General features: G+C 44.6%; 1 protein-coding gene across 1 annotated transcript; it reads right to left on the reverse strand.

Annotated features, from left to right (window-relative positions):
* Positions 1 to 1,404: 1,404 nt before the first annotated feature.
* Positions 1,405 to 19,429, reverse strand: CFL1 (cofilin 1). The gene is made up of 4 exons (XM_082269741.1): positions 19,248 to 19,429; positions 11,693 to 11,991; positions 2,489 to 2,565; positions 1,405 to 2,396 (listed from the first exon to the last, which is right to left on the reverse strand). The coding sequence occupies exons 1-4, from the start codon at positions 19,248 to 19,250 to the stop codon at positions 2,278 to 2,280; spliced, it is 498 nt and encodes a 165-aa protein (XP_082125867.1). The 5' UTR covers positions 19,251 to 19,429; the 3' UTR covers positions 1,405 to 2,277.
* Between the last annotated feature and the right edge of the window lie 1,577 nt (positions 19,430 to 21,006).

The following is a 21,006-nucleotide window of genomic DNA, read 5'->3' on the forward strand; positions in this document are numbered from 1 at the left end:
GCAGTGTCATTTATACAGTGACTTTTATATCACTGTATTGGTCCCCAAGTGACTGTCAGATTTGTCTGCTGCAATGTGGCAGTCTTGATTGCGGCCATTAACCACTTCAGCTCCAGAAGGTTCTACCATTTAATGACCAGGCCATTTGTTATTCGGCACTGTGTTACTTTAACATGTGCATGGTCATGCGACGCTGTAACCAAACAATTGATGTCCTTTTGGTGGTAGATGTCATTTTAGGTGGTATTTGATCACCTCTACATTTAGATTTTGCGCTATAAACCAAAAAGGTGACAAATTTGGAAAATATATAAAATTTACTTACGGCTATAAAACATTGCCATAAAAAGTTTTTCTTTGTTTAGGCCCTCCACAGGCATGGAGATCAGTGTTTCAGCTTAGCCAAGATACAGGATCTCATTGTGCCTATGACAGGAGAGCCACCTGCCTTGTTTACATAGGCAGGTAGCTCTGTCAGTTTCCCTGAATATTGTGGGAGGCCAGCAGTGATCGCACCCGCTCCCACCATGGTCTGACTCCCACTGTGTCTAATTACAGCAGGAGCGCAGCCTTGGCCGCTGCACATGATCATGTAGATCTATGCGATTATGCACAGCCGAGCTGCCGCAGTAAATCTGCGTGGGGTGGTTGGCAAATGGTTAATAGAGAAAAAATAGATTATAGAAAAAGTCTATAAATCTTTAAATAGTTTATAGATGCAATAACTTGCGCAAACAAGTCATTACTTTTGGGATTCATTACCAAAAACATAGCCGAATACATATTGGCCTAAATTGAAGAAATTAGATTTTTAAAAGATGTGCAATAGAAAAGTAAAAATATTTTCAAAATTGTGTTTTCATAACTGCAGAGGTGACCAAATACCACCAAAAGAAAGCTGTATTTGTGGGGGAAAAGGACAATTTTATTTGGGTACAGCATTGCATTATGGCAGAATGTCAGTTGAAGCAACACAGTGCCGCATTGTTAGAGCAGAACTGGGTAAAACCTTCTTGGGCTAAAATGGTTAAAGTAGTGCTAAAGCCTTTCACCTTAATGCATTCTATGAACTAAGGTGAGACTTTTGCATAAAGCTCCTCCCTCCCAGACCCCTACTTACCTGAGCACCATCTTGAGCCACTGTGCAAGAGCACTAGCTCTTCCTTGATGCCTAAGCTTAGAAACAGCAGCAGAAGCAATGACTCCTGCCAGTCAAGCCCACGTGTGATCCCCATAGCAAGCAGCGCCATGAACCCAAGTAGGATTGAGCCTGCTCTGTGCAAAATCATTGGCTAGTTTTAAAATTGCCTTTAGAACTTCAAAAACCCCAGACACCATGCTACCCATTTAAAATAAGAACCAGGATTATGAAAAACAAATTATTAAGCGACCACACAGCACACATACTTTTGTTATTTTATTAATGCTTATCTGCCAATATGACTTCCATATTAGTAACGCAAAACAAAAGGAAGTTGAGACTGCAATGAACATGTAACTTTGATGGTAAGGACTGTAGAGGTGAAAAGGCTTCAGCCACCTGAATTTCTACAACCCACCCATAAGACCCCAAAAACATGGTCAGATAGGGTCACAGCATCATTGAGGAAATTGGCAAAAATACTAATCGTGGCCATCCATTTTAAAAATGAAATATGGAATGCTGGGTCAGGGGCGAACAGCTGTGCTAGGTTTTACAAGTTAATAAAAAAAGGTTGTCTTAAGTTACATTATTCAGCAAAAAATACTAATTTACCCTGCAAATGCCAGATAGAAGGAATGTTGAAAAAAAACAAGTGGAATATTTAGGTGCACTCAATTTACACGACAGCACAATGAAGCCATCTCTACATAAAAGGTAAAATATAATGATCAGCCACAAAGTGCTAGGGGCAGCAGTTTGATCCCAAATATCATTTTTGGTCATCTAGGTCAAAGCCAAATTGTCTTGAAAATACAGGAATGTGGAATAAACGCCAGGCTGCATTTGGCAAAATAACTCGACAAGCACAGAACAAAAAAAAGGGTCAGAAAATTGTGGCTAGAAAGAAAGCTACCTCTGTAAATCAAACTTAAATAACTTTCAAAATCAATATACTGTGGATTCATGTACGCAGGAAAATGGCTTCTAGGAGAAGGCTGCCTGTAGAATGAATGTTTCTCCTCTTCAAGAAGGCTTTCAGGGACTGGGAACAGGAGACACTGTCGGGGAATATGGTTACATGGAAGCCCCTTTATGAAGTGGCACAGACACTGGGAGAGGAGGCAATGAGGTCTTCACAAGGGGAATCCTTCCACAGAGATTACACTGACGTTGCTACCTCCAAGTCTCTCAGCAAGGCAACCACGATCCTTTATTTCAGCAAGGCAGTTTACCTGATATTCATGTTTGATGCCTAGGAACAAAAAAGTCAGATTATTAAACTTGATCTAAAGCATTGTCAAGTAGTTATGCACAGTCAAACTTAAAAGTATATACAATTCTTACCTGTAAATTTCTTCTTGATTGCATCTTTAGAGCTGGCATATATCATTTTGCTTTTCAATGGAGCACTATCAGGAGCCCTGTGAAAAGTGAACATGCCTGTAAAACTTGTCACTTGAAAAACACACAAATTAAGCCTTAGTTTGACAGTAGAGATGGATTAGGTCTTTACTGCTGTGTGCCACAATAAAGAGATTTCCCTTACCTCCCCTTCCCCCCCGTTTACCATCATTGAAAATAAAATCCTACATTTTTTGTTTTCGCCCAGAAAAGTAAAATGCAAATCTTCCAATGAAACCAGCTCTGGTCGCTTGCGAATCAAAAAGGAGGGTCCCTGTCTGCGACAGGACTCTTTACCCCTGGAAGCCTGAGGACAAATTTCCCCCTGTGAAGCCCTTGATGTCACCCAAGGAAGCTCTAAAACAGGCAATCCCATGAATGGAAGATCAGACAAGGCCTTCTTAGAAACCGCATCTCCAGGTCCTGGCGTAAAAGCTTAGCCCTCGGTCAGACATCTGGGCAATAGTAATTACCCGCCTAATCGCTGAGGCAGCCACATGGCCGGCCAGAGCATCCGCCCTCTTATTAGCTGGACCTGTAAAGGCCAGGGACTCAACTGAAATGAAGGTAGCTCAATTTGACCTGGAAACCGACAAGTCCACTACAGATGGAACCATCCACATGTAATGCAGTTAATTCTCATAAAGATACCACAAGCAAAAAACGCTTAAGCTGGATACAAACTACAATTTTCTATAGATTTTTTTCTTTAGATTTACCAAAAACCATACAATATGGGAGGTCAAACCTAAACACTTTCAATTTTATGCAATCAGGCAGGCCCTTGCACGATATTTGAAGGTAAATCTAAAAGAAAAACAACGTATATAGTGTGTATCCAGCTTTAGCAACCACTCCACTGCATTTTGGACTACCCCACTATTTTGTGACAATTGTCAAGCGGAATGAGACCCACCCTTGCCGCTTTGGACGGCCTGTGGGTGCCAAAAGGGAAAAAGTGCCTCTGACACTGCATCAGCTGCAACCTCCATTTTTAAAGTGTCACGCACTGACAACGCATCTACCAGCCCCTATTTAAGTGCAGCTAGAGGAGGAGTAATCATCCTCACTATCTGAGCACTCAGGGTGTGGACGAGGACCCAGTAGGGTTGCTATATACCAAGTTCACCCCGAACATCAAGGGAGGCTGCTGACTGCGATCCCACAAAGGGGATACTAGTCAAGGGCCCACCTATCGGACCCTGCAACAAAAACAAGGGGGAGGTTGGTTGCCCTCCGTTGAGGACATAGCCCCCCCTAAAAGAGGGCAGCCTGCTGTGACAGCGCAGGCAGGTACGGTACCCTCACTAACATAACAGGTGTCTCAAATGGCATCAAAAAAAATAAAAATAAATGAAGCGCCACTACAGCACTACCCCCCCCCCCCTCCAAGGGAGGAGCCATGCTGACGACATGGTCTAGCAGGCCAAGACCCACATTTTTGTGGAAGCCCAGCTGCAATTGCACGGGTCCTCATCCTGGCAGTTGCTTCAGCTACACACCGAGGGTGCCCCCCCCAAGGCAGAGCCCAACTCAGATGCAGCCTACATTTTTGAAGGTGCCCAGCTGCCAGGACGACCACACAGGGGAAGGAAGATGCCCAAACAGGAGGCAGTGGTCAAAGCCACAGCCTAAATTTTTGGCTGGATCCAGCCACGTGAAGCCCGTACCTGCAGATGTTAACACATCCGATCCCCCAGCCCAACAACCACTGCAGGGAGCCCAGAGAACATCCCTACCCTAGTCACCAACCCCCTGGTTAACCCCCATTGCACCCCAGGAAAACCCAGTCAGCATTAACTTCAACTAGCCCCTCTTAAGAGCATGTGGCAACAGCCAGCTCATAACCTCACCCAGGAAAGCCCCCCCCAAAGACCCAGCAAGCAAAATTTTAGAGTGGGGAACACAGGGGGTTTGACCATCCCAGGGAGGGACCCACTTCCACCCCAAAACCCTCCAGGGGTAGTGTGTGGGGTGGGGGAGAACCACGACAGCTGCTTTCCACACCAGAACAGGCACCATTCCAGACAGGACACGATACAACTCAGGCCGAAGCCAGTTCGCATTCGCCCTCGCGAGAAGTTTAACTCGCAGGCCAGCCCCCGTTCAGTGGGGCTATGTGGCAGCCGACTAGGGATGTACCGATCCGACTTTATTGGACCCGATACCGATATCTGGCGTTGTGAAATCGCCGATACCAGAACCCATCCGGAGCTACACACAGAGCAAGTGGCTGCAGTACAGAGCAAAGCTGCTGCTTCATGTTTACGGCTCCTCCATTCACAGGCGGAGTGCATCTGATATCACTCCGCCTGTGAGTTGGACCTATACAAGAAGCAGCGGCTCCCATCCCATACTACTACACCTAGTAAGGGATGGCTGAGCCGTTACTCAGCAAAAACCGGAATTTAAAATGGCCATATCGGCACCAATATCCGATCCGAATAGCGGATCGGTGCATCCCTACAACAGACCTAGCACAGAGCTGTGTCTGCGCGCTGGCTGGACCCTAAGGGTCTAGATTATTCAGTTCACTGCCCAGCATTTGGTTGTAGCCCTCACAGGAACAAAAGAAAAACATTCCATGTAAAAAAATAAAAAATTGCCAGAACCAGAAATACCAGCAAGGAACTAGGTCCTTAATCCTGACTAGGCAGGAAACCCCCCCCCCCCACACTTTCTCTGCCTAGTGTCCTACTCCTGTAGGGGGGCAGTATAACCCCAGGTCAAGAGCTGAATCAGTCAATGAACGAAAGAAAATCTCAGTTTAGACCTGCAATAGAGCTACACGTTAAAAAACACAATCCCCCCCCACAAATGATCTTAAAATCTCTGGTAAATGCTAAACATTGATAAGGCTGCTAGAGTAATATGCAATATAAATAAATAGTACACATACAATGTATCACTTTGTTCTTTTAGATCAAAGGAATTAACTTCTGTCTAAAAGGGCATTTTAGCCTCTTAAAGATGAAGCCTGACACTTGTCACTTACAATTTAAAACCAGTATTTGCTAGAAAGTTACTTAGAACCCTTTTAGCAGAGACCTTAGAGAATAAAATGGCGATTGTTGCAATCTTTTATGTCACTATTTGCGCAGACACTAATGAATTAAAAAAAACAAACAAAAAAAACGACGAACAGTAAAGCGAGGCCAATTTTTTGTATAATGTAAAAGGATGCAACCCAGAATCGTGCAGCTCTAACCTGCAACATTCCAGGTTTGCTTTCCTTTATTTCCAGGGTGTAGTATGGCTAAAGTGCTAATCAGCTGCACAGACTAACAGGCCAAGCTGTTTACAAGCCGAGTGCAGTCTGCCCATAGTATGTGCATGAGATTAGTACTTGTGCCCATCCAGCTTTAGAAATATGGAAGTAAAGCTTCTCAAATAACTGAAAAACAGTAATAGCCTAGCTTAAACTTAAATTTACTTTAATATTTTGCTGACGGTGAGGGAAGTGTAAAGCAATTATGAGATTGAGAATTGTTGGTTATAGTGCCACCTGTAAGCCCCATGCAAGTAGAATTATAGGAGACATTGCTCAAACTTAGAAGGGGGGGAGATTTAGGACATTTACATCAGAACGTAACAAGGGGCAGGCAGACAAATGTTAAGCCTTCAACTAGCAAGGGGAAACTGCTGTCTAGGCTTGTGACGGTATCAGATTTTCATGCTGCGATTAATTAAGGTTTTGCCACGGTATTATCACGGTATTCAATTATTAAATTTCTACCTCACTTGAATTTCATTGCTGAATTTAGGGGCTTTGGTTCACTTGTGCACATTATTATATTGTCAGTCAGTACAGACTGTGAACCAGGCCTAAAATAGGTCATCAAGCAGTGTCTGGCCTACCTGGTGATGACTGGTCCTGGCGCTTGGCTCCAATCCGATGGCCTGGTCATTAAGGGGGCAAATCCTTGTGGTTAAGAAGTGGTTAAACCTGAAGGAGGTGTTATTTATAAATTACTTTAGGCCTGGTTCACATGTATGCAGGTTGGCGGCCCACATTTGCACAGGCATAGCAGACCATTGATTTGAACGGGCTGCTATGCCCTCATTTTCTGCAGAAAAAAAGTGCATGCAGCATTTTTTTTTTAATTCAGTGGCCTTGAAATCCATCCTGCTTTTGCACCATGCGACTTACCTGCAGTTCCTGCTCTGGCAAGCTGTGTTTTTTATATACATGGGCACGGCACTTAAAAAAAAAAAAAAAAACAGTTTGCGTGTGCAGCAACGGCAGGTAAGTCGCATGGTGCAAAAGGAGGATGGATTTCATGGCCCCTGCATTTTTTTAATTTCTGCATGCACCTTTTTTCAGCCGAAAACGCAGACATAGCAGCTCAAGCCCATTCAAATCAATGGGCTGCTATGCCTGTGCAAATGTGGGCCCCCAACCTGCATAAATGTGAACCAGGCCTAAAGCAATAGTAAAGTCATTAATAGATAAAAATACTGGTCCTCCTGCAGGTTTAACCACTTCTGGACCGCAAGGATTTGCCCCTTTAAAGACCAGTCCATCGGATCAGAGCGCCAGGACCAATCGCCAGGTAGGCCAGACACTGCTTGATGACTATATAATGTAATGTGGGCGTATATATATATATATATATAGCTATGCCCATGTATGCATGTCTCTATCCAATTCTATCTGCAGAAACTTGCTTGTATTAGCAGTCTGAGCCCTGGAAGAAGCATGTGGGTGTGTGCTGAGTGGGAGTTGTCTGATTGGTTAGAGGGAGGAGCCAAGTCTCTCACTCTAGGATATTACCAGAGCTGTTTCTATTGAGTGAGTGAATGAGTCATCCAGCTCACTGAAATGTATCAATTCACAAGTCATACTTGAGGAGCAGATAAAGACGGTATTTTAAAAATGCCACAACAACAATACCGTGGGTATGCAATACCGCGATATATCGAATTACTGAAAACTGGCACATCTTGTGGTCAAAGCCAGTGTTTATCTAGCCCCATGCACATTGTGACAACTTGAGGGAGTTTGCACAGACTTTCCAAGCTGCCACCTTAGACTTGGGACAGACAGAAGGAAAACAGGGAAAGGCAGATCCCTTATGCATACAAAGGCCAGAGAAGAGAAAATATGGGGGACTGTGATTATGCAGCACTTTAAGTTTACTTTCAAGCTTAACAGCACAGGAACCCCAAGGCAACTCCTTGGTTTCACCAATTACACAACTGATGAAATGCCCAATATGGTAAATAAAGTATGCAGTGTCATCTACAGTCTCAAGAACCACCACCATACATGACTGAAGGGGGGGGGGGGGGGAGGTGAGAAATAGGACAACTTTCTTCATTATGTTCAAGACTTTACCTAAGAATCCTGTCTCTTAACAGAATGGGGTTCAAGTCGGTGCAACAAGCTTTGCAGTGCCGCACCGATTTAATAAAAAGTAGTTCCAGTCACACCGACATGCGGCTTTGAAATTGTGCCATTTCAGAAGTCGTCACACGATTTCAAAGCTGCAGTCAATGCAAATGGGGGGAGGGGGGCACGCTGAACAGTAAAATCAGTTTATATATGCAGTAAAGCATGCTTGTTATACTCACTGTGGAAAGGGGGGGTTTAATACTTCACTTTGTTTAAAAAGGCTGTTTGATCCCATCTGATCATGCCCCCTATACATCCGATAGCACCTTTGGAGTCACACTGCACATGCTCAGTTTGGCGTGTGTTGCTAGTTTTCTTGGAGGGTGCATGCGAGCAGCACAGGGCCATCGGTGCCATCTGGAGAGGGGGGCCCTTTACAAGTCATATAATGACTATGGAAGTCATGCTTGCAACCGTCAGCCTTGCAAGGCCTCATGGGAATTGTAGTTCTGTAACTGTGCTGGAGGGCCACTAGTTTGACTATCCTGAGGCTGCATGACCCTCTAGACCAGGGGTCTGAGGAGAATGAATACTCCAACAAGCTTTAACCAGACACTGATAGAAGTCACAAGACTGCTATAAAAGCTAAGATTTAGCAGTTTATATTTAATAATTGCATTTCCATGGTCTGCATACTGTGGTAGACCAGATATAGTGAATGCAGGGTCCTGGGTTTGACACTTTAAAGGCTCCTGATCTGGTTTTGAAAATTGTAATGAGCAATCAAATAATGGCAAATATGACTGCCACAGCCATTTTCAGAGCACTCTGGATCCCAGAAAGGGGAAGGATTCATAATGATCTATAAAGGTTACAGCTTGAGGAAGAGGGACAAATCATGCGTCAACCAGTAGGTTGCATGCTACTGACTATTGCCATGTACACATGCAACTTAAATATAGTCTGCTATTCTCTATGAACAAAGCATCACAGCTGAGGCCCTGATACACACCTGCAAGTGCATTTGACATGAACAGTTGGGACTACAAGGCGATCTTTTGCAAGTTTATCTGTGCATACAGGTTTAAATTAGGCGAGCAATAAAGGCTGAAGCTTTTTACCTTTATGCAAGGAAATAAACCCGAGGAGCCCAGAGCACTGGTGGGGGACTTGAGAACTGGGGCAGCTCAGTGCAAAAGCTCCTTAAAAAAAAAAAAAAAAAGGACACTAAAGGTTTGTTTTGGACAGATCGGAGACAATAAAAACTGGTCAGCTTTTTTTGGTCTTGTATCCCCGCTGGGGAGATCACGCTCTGTCCTGCTTGGGTTATCAAAAGTGAAAACAAAAAACACCATATATTTGGTTAACATGGGAACAGGAATGAAGAAACCTTTCCAATGGGGACACTAGTTTTGTTGACATCTCAGGATTCCCTCACTTCCTTTTCTGCTATGGAGGAGGAAAGGGAAAAAAACTGAGGGGTTATAACCACCCTTACTCAAGTGGAAGTGCAGATCACCCACTGTCATTTTGGTTCTACTCTGCCTACTTTAGATGGGACCAGCCCAGAGGCACTGTACTGTCAGGAAACAAAAGCGCAGCTACATGACCAGAAGTAACAGGCAAAAAAAAAAAAAAACACCCCACCAAGACTGGTTGATTGAGATTCCTACCATTAGTCATGCACATTTTCAGGGAAAAACCCCACAGCTAAGCAACCTGACCAGAACACAGCCACACTGATCTAGTCACCTAGAAGGCCCAGACAACCACACCTGAGCGTACACCTGGATGGTCAGGGGAGAGAAAAAAAAAAAAAAAAACCCACTAAATTTTCAGACACCCTGCACTAGATTTTTACAAGCTCCAAACCTGGGACCATGTGATAAGAGTGGGGGGCAGTTTAGGATCTTGACCCTGGAAAGGGAATGGGCTTTTCAACAGTTCTAGGTAATCATGTAGGACTCTTCAGCAAAGCTGATGTGAAAGTCATCAAAAAACGCAGGACTAAACTGACTTTTTGTAGGGTTGATGTGGTGTGTCATATCCAAAGATTTATTGCTACTGACAATGTTTGGAGAAACCAGGTACACTTTAATATGAATATACACTAGCATTTTATTGGGCAATTGCCTTTTCTGGAACAGAATAAGCTTCATACAAGCTCAGATTCGGCAATAAGCTGTTAGGTGTAAATGTACAGGACATGGGGTGGGCAAGCCTACTGATACTAAAGTTAAAGGAGCAAAGCCAAACATTGGACACTGCTTAGCTACCACCCTGCTGTAGGGGGAAGAGAAAAAAAAAAAAAAAAGAATAAAAAAAAAAAAATTACTTCCAATGACCACACTGGACACAGCTCACAAGCCTATTGCATGCATTGTCAATCACCTAATCACTTAACGCATGCAATGATGAAAAATGTAAATTCGCTATTGCTCATAGGCGGTATTTAACATAAAACACCAAAAATGATGAATTAAAGTCCATTCACAAAAAAAAAAAAAAAAAAATGCATAAAGTAATTAAGTACTGCCCTAAGCTTGCGATAACTGTGTGGTAATCATGGAAGTGTCAGACGCCTCCAGTGATTGGTTAAAACAGGTGGGAAAGTGCAAGCTGGAAGTGTGTGGAGTGTAAGGGCTCTTTCACACGGGTGTTCCTGTTTTTTTTAGGTGGATCTGATCAGATGCCCCATTCAGCCCTATGGAGCAGCGGATGTCAGCGGTGACATGTCTGCTGACACCCGCATCTGATCCTGTCCAGGGGATTGGATGAGAGCAGACAGGCGGTCCGCTCTCATCTGATTCCCCATAGAGAGCAGCAGGGCTCTGACACCTCCCTCTCCCCACACAGTGCGGAAACAGAGCTGTCATCCGGCGGATCGATCCCCGCTGAGCGGACCGTGTGAAAGGGGCCTAAGAGTGGTGAGGAATGTTATCTAGAGCCTGTTAGGATATGGTATTAAAATGGATCCCTTTGCATCCAGTCTCCTGGAATTTAAGGCAATAGAGAGGTCAAGTGCTCCTTTTGAAGGACAGAACCTTCAAAGCGTGCACATTTCTGGACCAATTTTCTGAAGCGGAGACCCTGCAGTTCAGGTTATCCAAGCAACTGAATGGAGCTCTATAGCCAACTGATCTGTGTAGAGGGCTCAAGGTACCCAAGTCATGCCACGATGGATCTGAAATTACACTTTAAAATGTGAGGGCCCATTCTTGCTGGTAGTGTGAATGTATCAATGCAGTGCATGTTCTCAGCTTGGATTCATTAAATGTTTACCAAAAATGTAAAATATTGCAGAATATACAGCTTCATCCTACATAAAGCTCAATTTCATGCATCTTAAATAGGTAGTCAAGTATAGCTTTTTACTCCATAATGCATTTTGATAAAAAAAAAAAAAAAAAAAAAAAAGTACCCACCCTGGTGTCAATGCACCACTTTAAGTTGGCAGCTGAAACTATCCTTTACCAATGCTAGACAAAGCCTAAATAATAGCTTTACTAGGACAGATGCTTCATTATGCTGCTTGTTAAAAAACTAAAGTATCCAGTTTGGTAAATTTTTGAAACTCAGAATTGGGAGGAATTTACTTCAACTTTAGCTGACAAATCTGAACAGCTGTAAATTGTAACCAAATCCGCTTCTAATATTTAAAGCTTCAAAAATGAAAGCTAGAAGCAGCTTGCTTGCCACAGCTGCTTCAGTCTCAGTAAATCTCCCTCTATTTTACAAAGTACAAGTTAACACGCAACTAAGAAATGGCACAAAACCTGTTTAGTAACAAACAGTTAGCTACATGACCTCACCAGAATATAAAGATTAGCTCCTCTTTCTTGCTCTCCTTTGTTTCATAGCAGCAGTCATAGAGGGCATATCGACAGTCATCTGGTGGTAGCATTTCCACAAAGCGCTTGTAAGGGTCACCAGTCTCGCAAACATCTCCAACCAAGATTTCCTTGCCTTCTTCTGGGATGATTGTTTTCTTGTCAGCACTTAAGCAAAATAGGACTGCCTTAATGCGCTTACTTTTATCTTCTAAAGATTTGTGCAGCTTCATAGCATTGAATATTGTAATGACTAAGTCGGATACTGTCACGCCTGAGGCCTGAAAAAAAACAAAATTAATAACTTTTTTTACATTCAAACACCAAACAAAAAAGCTTATAAGCAATACATTTGAATAAAAGACCATCTGGGTATACACTTCATGCATGCAAGGCCAGAGTTCAGTGTAAAGTGGTGTGGCAGTTATCACTTTCACTGCCATTTACAAAACATTTTAACTTAAAGAACTTCCCAATTGTATTCAAACCCCAGCCATTACAAATTCCTGCACTCAGATAGGTGCAACTACAAGCTAAAATGGTCAGCTTAACCAATTTTAATGAAAAAAATCTGGACAGCTGTAAAGCCCCCTTAACATTAAAGCAAAATGTGCGTTTCAGAAGGGACTCATTGCCCATCCAAGCGCTGCTGTATGGGTGCAGGCACCTGGAATTTCCTCCCTCCATGTACCTGCCACAGATTCCAATACATGCTAATGCTGGGGAAAACACCCAAGTTAGACTAGACCAGGGATCCTCAAACTACGGCCCTCCAGCTGTTGCAGAACTAAACATCCCATGAGGCAGGGGCGGACTGACCATTAGGGGATTAGGGCACTGCCCGAGGGCCCAGGGTCAGTAGGGGGCCCCATGAGAGGCTACACACTACAGAAAGAAGCCAGGACCTTCCATGCAGGCTATGCTGTGGTAGATATTTAAATGCCCACTCTATGTGGCTGAGCTGCAATTTGTAGGTGGGGCTTTGTGTGGCTTGAGTGTGGACACAGGGGGCCCCATGATCTGATTGCCCGGGGGCCCCATGAGTTGTCAGTCCACCCCTGCCATGAGGCATCATAAAACTGACATTCAAAGACATCACTAGGCATGATGGGAATTGTAGTTCCTGAACTGGAGGGCCATAGTTTGAAGACCCCTGGACTAGACCATTAGGAATGCACAGAAAAGGCAAGAAAAAGGACAGAAGCTTCAGTAGGTGTGATGGGAGCTTTCAGTGTCAGAATGGCCCAGAATCTTGAAGCATCTGCAGAAACCCCGTCTGGCATAATAACATAGCAAAGTACTTGTACTGCATTTTGTTTGCTTTGACCTCCCTTCAGTATACAAATTTCCCAGACTAATAATTTAAAAAGTATGGCTTGGGGGGGGGGGTTGAGAATTATATTTACCTAGGTGGATGCAGCATCGGTCCCCGTCACCCTTGCACTGAGAACCGAGCAAACAGAGCCAATTACTTGGTTCTCAGTGCCGAGCAGAGAGCTGCTGACCCATAATCTCCCTCCCCATTCATTGAAGCGATGAGCTATGGAGAGTATGCTCTCTGCTGAAAACCGGTCACAGGAGTGCAGAACAAGCTTTGGCTGTACACCTTTGAGGAGTCTGCAAGAACAGTAAGAGCAAATGAAAGGTCTGCAAATGCTTGGGCTTTTTTGTTGTGGATTGGCAACAGAATCTGACTTGAATTGCCATTGACCCTGCTCAGCTGTTTTGCTAAACTACTGAATCCCTACCAACTGTCCTCATCTGCAAAAAAAAAAAAAAAAAGTTCTGTAGTCCCAAAATAAAGAGCTGGGAGAAGCACACACTTCAAGATAACCTACAAGTGTAAGCTGGAATATAATGGTATATTTGACAGACCTTTAGTGTTGGTTCACACTGATCTGACTTTGGGCGACTAATGCAGTCACCCGTGCACCGCAACTTCGGCGCGGCTTGCAACGACTTCACATAATGGAAGTCAATGCAAGTCGCTACGACTTCTCAAAAAAAAAAAGTGCAGGAACCTTTTTTCTAAGTCGGAGCGACTTGAGTCGCTCCTATTAGAATGGTTCCATTGCACAGCATGGACAGCTACTTGTCAGGCGACCAAGTCGCCTGAGAAGTCGGAACAGCGTGAACCGTCACTTAAGGGAGCAAAGAACATCATTTGTTAGGTGGTAAAAAAAGTAAATGGCCATCGTTCAAGTTCTACCCCAAGCTGACAAGCCTAGAAAATTTTGTTGGGCATCTTAATCCTGATTTTAGATGTCCCAGAAGAGGAAAGCTTATCTACATCATTCCTCAGTTTTTCTTCAGCCTTAGATGGGTTTAAAATATATCTTGAAATTAAAAGTTGCTAACCTAAGTTTGGGTCATATTTAAACCAAAATTTGTCTAGCAGCAAAAGGTTAGATGTATGAGGAATTGTCAATTTGTAGCAAGTACAAATGGAAAGGCCTGCCACTGGTAGAGACCTTTTCCATACGACAGGTTTAAATGAAAAAAAAAAAAGGAAGCTGCTTCTCTTCAACAGTCATGGCGTTGCACATATGATCAGTTATGACACCAGCCATTTTGAGGGTTCGACAGTTGGTTGAGGATACAAGAAAAAGTTAGCAATTCCAGGAATGAAACTTTTAAACTGTTGGGTTTAGTTCCACTTTAGGATTTTCTTCTGCTCAGGAGCTCTGGTCTTTAGCCAAGTGGCAGCCTCCAGCAAGAAGAAAGCAATGCTGGAGGCAGTTTAGAGCACACACATTGTTAATTCCTTCAAAGGAAGATTTTATCAAGTTATGGGTAAAGTTTAAGATCAGTCAATGTCCTTTCCAGAAATGTAACTTTTTTTAAACTTAATTTAGCTTTAAGAGTGTTCAAAGTTTTCCTTAGAATTCAGTTATAGCAGCTGAGAAAACTGCTTGTGACGATCGCATTATATAGACCCGAGAGTAAGAAGGGGATAAGTGTCTAAATAGGACACTGCTGGGAAAACAGCCATTGTCCTCAAAAGGGGGGGGGCCCCCCCATCAGAACTCCTCTTGCTCAAACCTTGTCCTGGTACCCTGCCTACGCTCCACAAATGCCAACATGAGGGGGATCTGATTGAGAACTTCTAAGAAAGACAGATGCATAAAGTATGTGGCTTTGTCTGATCTGCAAACATCCACAGAACACAGGTGTTCAAACTCTTGACCTTCCTGGTCCACATTGGAAGAGGAATGGTCTTGGGCCACACAAAATACACCAAGATAACTGATAAGCAGAAAAAATTGGGCAGATCACAAGTTATCACCAATACGTTCCTACCCAAGTAATAAAACGTAATTTTGTAATATGAACTAGTGTGATATTTGACAGTTTTTCATAAACACATAAATAGCTGGTTCAATTAGGGGTAGCAGCAATTCTCAAAGTGCTCAGTCATTTTGCATCAAATTCTGCCTTTGTGCGCTTCATCCTTGAAAATAGTTGATCACAAATAGGTGCTGCCAAAAACAGATGACATGAATACCTGATTGTAAAGCATCAGATATTTGGGAATAGAACACAAGTCCAATAAAGAGAGTATCACATCTCTTTGGCTGCATGTGTTTGGAAAGCATAAACATGTTTTTACAGACTTTACCACCACATTTAAGTTTGATTTTGCGCTGGGCTGCATTTATAGCAATCTTTGGCTACAAGTTGGACCATTGCAGAAGGCAACAGAAGTACACCACCTGGGTGTGTTTTTATCAGAAGGGCATCAAGCTGAGGAGTGTCAAAACCATCTTCCTAAAATGAGGCAGAAGTAATTGTCAGAATGTATCTGCTGCAAGTCAGGCAGCACAAGATTAACCTCCCTGCAAATACCACTGGAATAAAGCATTACTGAAGTGCTGTATGTAGCGATGTGGTCCTGGAACTGACCAAGGAATTCTCTAGGTGCACACTGGCACTGTACTGTTTGCAGCCTCCCTACTTGACCACAGGGATGAGAGGGACCAAACATTCCCACCTGAAGCAAGCAGGAAAGCACTGGGGCCTGCCTGTCACCTGCAGGAACTTCCACATCAGAAAGGCCATACATTATACAATTTTCCTTTAGATTTACAAAAGCCACATGAGGTCAAACCTTAACACTTTCAATATTTATGCAGACAAGCCCTTACACTGCATATTAGTTAGAGGTAAATCCAAATGAAATTGGATTAAGATAGATTGTATGGCCAGCTTAAACATGCATGGAGGAAGCCTCCTCTGAAACCCCAGATTCCTGCTCTCCCTCAGGCTGTATCCTCTGCTGGCTCCCCTCATTCCAAAGTTAAACCTGGTGGGGAGGGGGGGGGGGGGAAGGATCAGCCCAAATGGAAGCCATAAACCCCCAAATGAGGTCCCATGACAGTACACTGATCATGCCCTTGTGGTACAGGAAGTCAGTGAGAAAGGGGTTGGCCTTTCTATTAACAGTTTTCTTTCCATGGCACGTAGGCAGTTTCTCAGGTGTGCAGCGCTGGATCTTGGGGAGGAGAAAAAAGTCCAGGATGCATATCCAATTTTCCAATGTATCCAGTCAGTACCAAGTGAATGCAAGGACTGCAGGTGGGAAAGATGAATGTCAGTCTTCCCTCCCACAATCAGTGCACCATGCAATGGGTTATCCAAATTGAGGATCTGAAGTGCTAGCAACCCCCTGACCTGACTATTCCAGCCTTAACCAGCATAGTACCAGATGTTGGTCACAACTGCACTATGTGCAAGTGAGTTTTACATAAAAAAGCAGCCCATCTGTAGGACACTTCATTAGTGTGGATTTATAATTTGAGCACAGGAACCCCCCCTCCCCCCCCAAAAAAGTTTGCCTGAAGTACAGCTTTAACACGATGACAAAAAATGAATGGGCCCCAAAACCAAACTAAACTATCGGCACCTTGCGATCTTTGAGCATTCTGTACAGCACTGGGATTACAAAACACAGACAGAAGTCTCATTCTACGACTGTTGCTATCCCCTGCATTGGCAGTTATGTTTGGCAAGATACATCCCAGCTCTCTCTGGACCCATTCACTCCACTCAGGTCCATTGCAAAGTAAAACTCCAGCAGTGCCCCTCCCACAATTCAAAGGGGGATGAGTAATAAGACTGAATACTTTATTTTGGTTCTCTATTCAGCTCTGGGTTGTGTGGAACCTTACGATCCCCAAATTAAGGCTGCTGATCCAACCATGCAGCTGCCAGCCTGAGAAAAAAGGAGGCTTGGGAGGAAGCCTGCTAAAGTGACAAAAAAAAAAAAAAAAATGTATCACACCATATTCCCCATTGGCAAATATTCAACCCTTGCAGACTCCCAGTGCAAGGGCAATTCCCAGAGTTAGGCTTTAGACCAGACTATTTATATGGCCTGCCAAATACACTAGAATTAACTAAAATCAGACCTACAGCGTTTAGGATTGTAGTGCACTAACAAAGGTGCATCACAGTGCCATTCACAACAAATGTTCACATTACAATAACCCACTGGGGTGGATGGGCCCTTCAATGGATTCAGACACTAGCTTTATGAAACAGACCACAGGATTTCACCAGGTGGTTACAAATGAAGGCAGTTCCTCGTGTAGAAATTAGTGAGAACAGGGCTCCCTTATAACAGAAAAGTATTAATACTACAATGTTTTCTAAAAGCCTTTAACGTTATTTAGATCACTGAGAGGGACTCAAAGCCACACTGTAAAGGTTTATAATAAGGTGAGGCAACGATTGTGTCTCAGCAGGTGGTCTCTAAGCAACCTAGCCAAAGCAATTACTAGTTTTCCAACCTGCACATAGAAGCCTTGAAACCACAATGAGAAAACTGGACTGCTAATCATGCAGTCAACCCCCCCCCCCCCCAAAAAATAATTAACACTCACAGGAAGCTATGACACAATGGCACATGCCTTCCTCACATCCCAACTTCCTGCAGGTGCTGACGAAGTCACTGAGCCCCGCCCTGGGGAAAGCTCAGGATCACACCCCAAAGGGCATTTTTGCTCACCTTTGCTTTCCCAAAACCCAGTGACACCCCCCCTCAGCTGGGTGAGTTTGTTAAAAGCTGGAGTCCAAGGCACATTCCTATTTATCATTAGTTTTACTACAGCATTTGGCTTTTTTTATTTAATGGAGCGCTGTACGACAGGGGCAATTGTCATGCAATGGCCACTTACTACAAACTAGGAAGTTTCCTTTAAAGCCCAACTCCAGGAAAGGTACACGTGTTCCTTCGAAGCGGGGTGCACCAGCACTAAGTGTTACCTGCACATTTCTATTTAGGGGGATGGTAAAAGCAGTTTCGCACCCTATACTCTGCCAATGTACTGTCCCTTGGTATCCTCACAGGCAATGCATCCACCTTCATGACATCAGGAGCTTCTTACCCCGAGCATAGGGACCAGTCTGCAGGCAGTGAAATACTTTACATGTCTCCTAGACATATACCAGTTTTTTAAACTTCCAGTACAGGAGGGGTAAGGGAGGACTTGATTTTCCCAGAATTCATCTTTAACGGACCAGTCGGCAGATGCAAAGCCAATGGATGCCTAAAATCTTTTTCTGCATGACAGGTTCTCTCAGGGCTAGAGGACCATGCACAAAACCTGTATGCTCTGCAGTTGTGTAGCAGTACATTCTCATATGAACTGTGTGTGAAAGTTCATTGATTTACTAAAGGGCTGCAGGCTTCCAATTAGAGCCTTTAGGGTAAAATCTATCTGTAGAAAGTTATTGGCCACGCCCTCACGTTACCTCCTGTACACTGCCATGACTATAGATGGCACACCCTTATAACAAGAGCAGGCTGCAGCGTTCCAGGATGACTGAAGAACCCTAGGCCCTTACTGTGCAGTAACTCTTCACACCAGTGGGCGGCAGCAACGAGCATGACTCGCCAAAGCTGGCCAAGCAGTGTCACGTGGACGCGCCCACATCTTCGACCGCGCACAGGAGGGTGACGTAAATAACACCTCCCACCGCTCTTATTCAAAGTCTATAGAAATAGGGTCGCCATGTACACCAATAAACTCAGTTCGAGTCTATTTTACCTGAATAAAAAAAAAAAAGGGTGCCCGTAGCCGGCTGAAAACCCCTCCCCATCCACCGCACAGAGCGTCACGGCGCGTTAGTAGCAGCTAGGCCACGCCCAATGCCCAGCTCGTACCGTTCCCGCCCTTTCATCTCCCGGCGGTGGGCGCCCCGCAGCCACCACCACGTGACCAGGCGCGCCCAGCCTGTCTTTGGTGCTGACAGAAAGCCCGGCTTTAGGCTGAGAGGTAAGAAAACCTCCACCACCCACCTTCCTCTTCACAAGGCAGCCGATCCATTGTTAAAGCCGGCCTTTTGCACCCTCTTCACCCCAAAGTCCACACCCAGCATACAGGAGACCGTGACAGGCCCGTGTCAAAGCGCGTTCACTATTCGCGCCACACCGATCCCTGGCTGACGGGGGCGCAGAAAATGGCGGCACGAGGGAGCAGGGCGTAGACCCGCCGCATAATGCCGGTCAGCCCTGCGCTCGGTCCAAGCTACTCACCATCTTTCACTCGGGGTAGAGGTGGCTGGATGAATATCAGAGGGTACAGGAGATGAGAGGAAAAGACAGCCGGGGTCACGGATGCTCCCACTGAGAAAGGCCGTGTAGCTGCCTGACAGACGCACACCAAAATGAAGCCTCCTGCTCGCCTCTTTCCGCTTTCTTTAAGCGCCGCACAATGAGAAGGGAGGGGCCTACTTCCGATCTGCCTTCGCACAGCTTGTCGGGAGTTGTAGTTAGATGGGAGTTCTCGGGGCGGGGCTATAGCTGACGTCATCCCCTGCTGTGAGTGTGGTCAGCGGACGTGAGACCCGGGCAGCTCCGTGTATGGTGGCAGAGTACCGTGCAATGTGACAGAGGTAGTGGGAGGGCAGTGTAGGGTTGTCCTGATAGGTGCTAGATCAGCCTTGTCTGTGTTATCCACACTAACCAATCAGATGAGAGACCGAAGGAGCTGACGCTTTTGTGCTAAAGAGTGAGCTCATAGCTAGAACAATATAGCATGCTGCAGTAGAGGGTTGTGGGGACAATACATTAATGACAGCTGAATAAAGGTGTAATTCAGGGATACAGCAAGCTATAGCAGTGTATATATACAGAGCAGTGTATATATACAGTGTACTATAGGCAAGGTACAGGAGATGGTCAGAGACTGCACACATGATACAAGAGATGGGTAGAGACTGAAGGCATGATACAGGAGATGGTCAGAGACTGAGGACATGATACAGGAGATGGTCAGAGATTGCAGACATGATACAAGAGACTGTCAGAGACTATGGACCTGATAAAGGAGATGGTCAGAGACTGCAGACATGATACAAGAGATGGTCAAAGACTAAGGACATGATACAGGAGATGGTCAGCGACTGTGAGCATGCTATAGGAGGTGTTGGAGAGTGGGGATGTGATTCAGGAGATAGTCAGAGACTGCACACATGACACAGGAGATGTTTTAGAGACTGCAGACATGATACAAGTGATGGTCGGAGACTGCAGACATGATACAGGAGATGTTTTAGAGACTGCAGACATGATACAGGAGATGGTCAGAGACTGCAGACATGATACAGGAGATGGTCAGAGACTGCAGACATGATACAGGAGATGGTCAGAGGCTGAGGACATGATACAGGAGATGGTCAGAGACTGCAGACATGATACAGGAGATGTTTTAGAGACTGCAGACATGATACAGGAGATGGTTAGAGCCTGCGCACATGAAATAGGAAATAGTCAGAGACTGCAGACATGATACAAGAGATGGTTAGAGCCTGCAGACATGAAATAGGAGATGGTCAGAGACTGCAGACATGATACAAGAGATGGTTAGAGCCTGCAGACATGATACAGGAGATGGTCAGAGACTGCAGACATGATACAAGAGATGGTTAGAGCCTGCAGACATGAAATAGGAGATGGTCAGAGACTGCAGACATGATACAGGAGATGGTTAGAGCCTGCAGACATGAAATAGGAGATAGTCAGAGACTGCAGACATGATACAAGAGATGGTTAGAGCCTGCAGACATGAAATAGGAGATGGTCAGAGACTGCAGACATGATACAGGAGATGGTTAGAGCCTGCAGACATGAAATAGGAGATGGTCAGAGACTGCAGACATGATACAGGAGATGGTTAGAGCCTGCAGACATGAAATAGGAGATAGTCAGAGACTGCAGACATGATACAAGAGATGGTTAGAGCCTGCGGACATGAAATAGGAGATGGTCAGAGACTGCAGACATGATATAAGAG

The sequence above is a fragment of the Pelophylax lessonae genome, assembly GCF_965119305.1.
Source record: "Pelophylax lessonae genome assembly, chromosome: 10".
Lineage (NCBI taxonomy): Eukaryota > Metazoa > Chordata > Amphibia > Anura > Ranidae > Pelophylax > Pelophylax lessonae.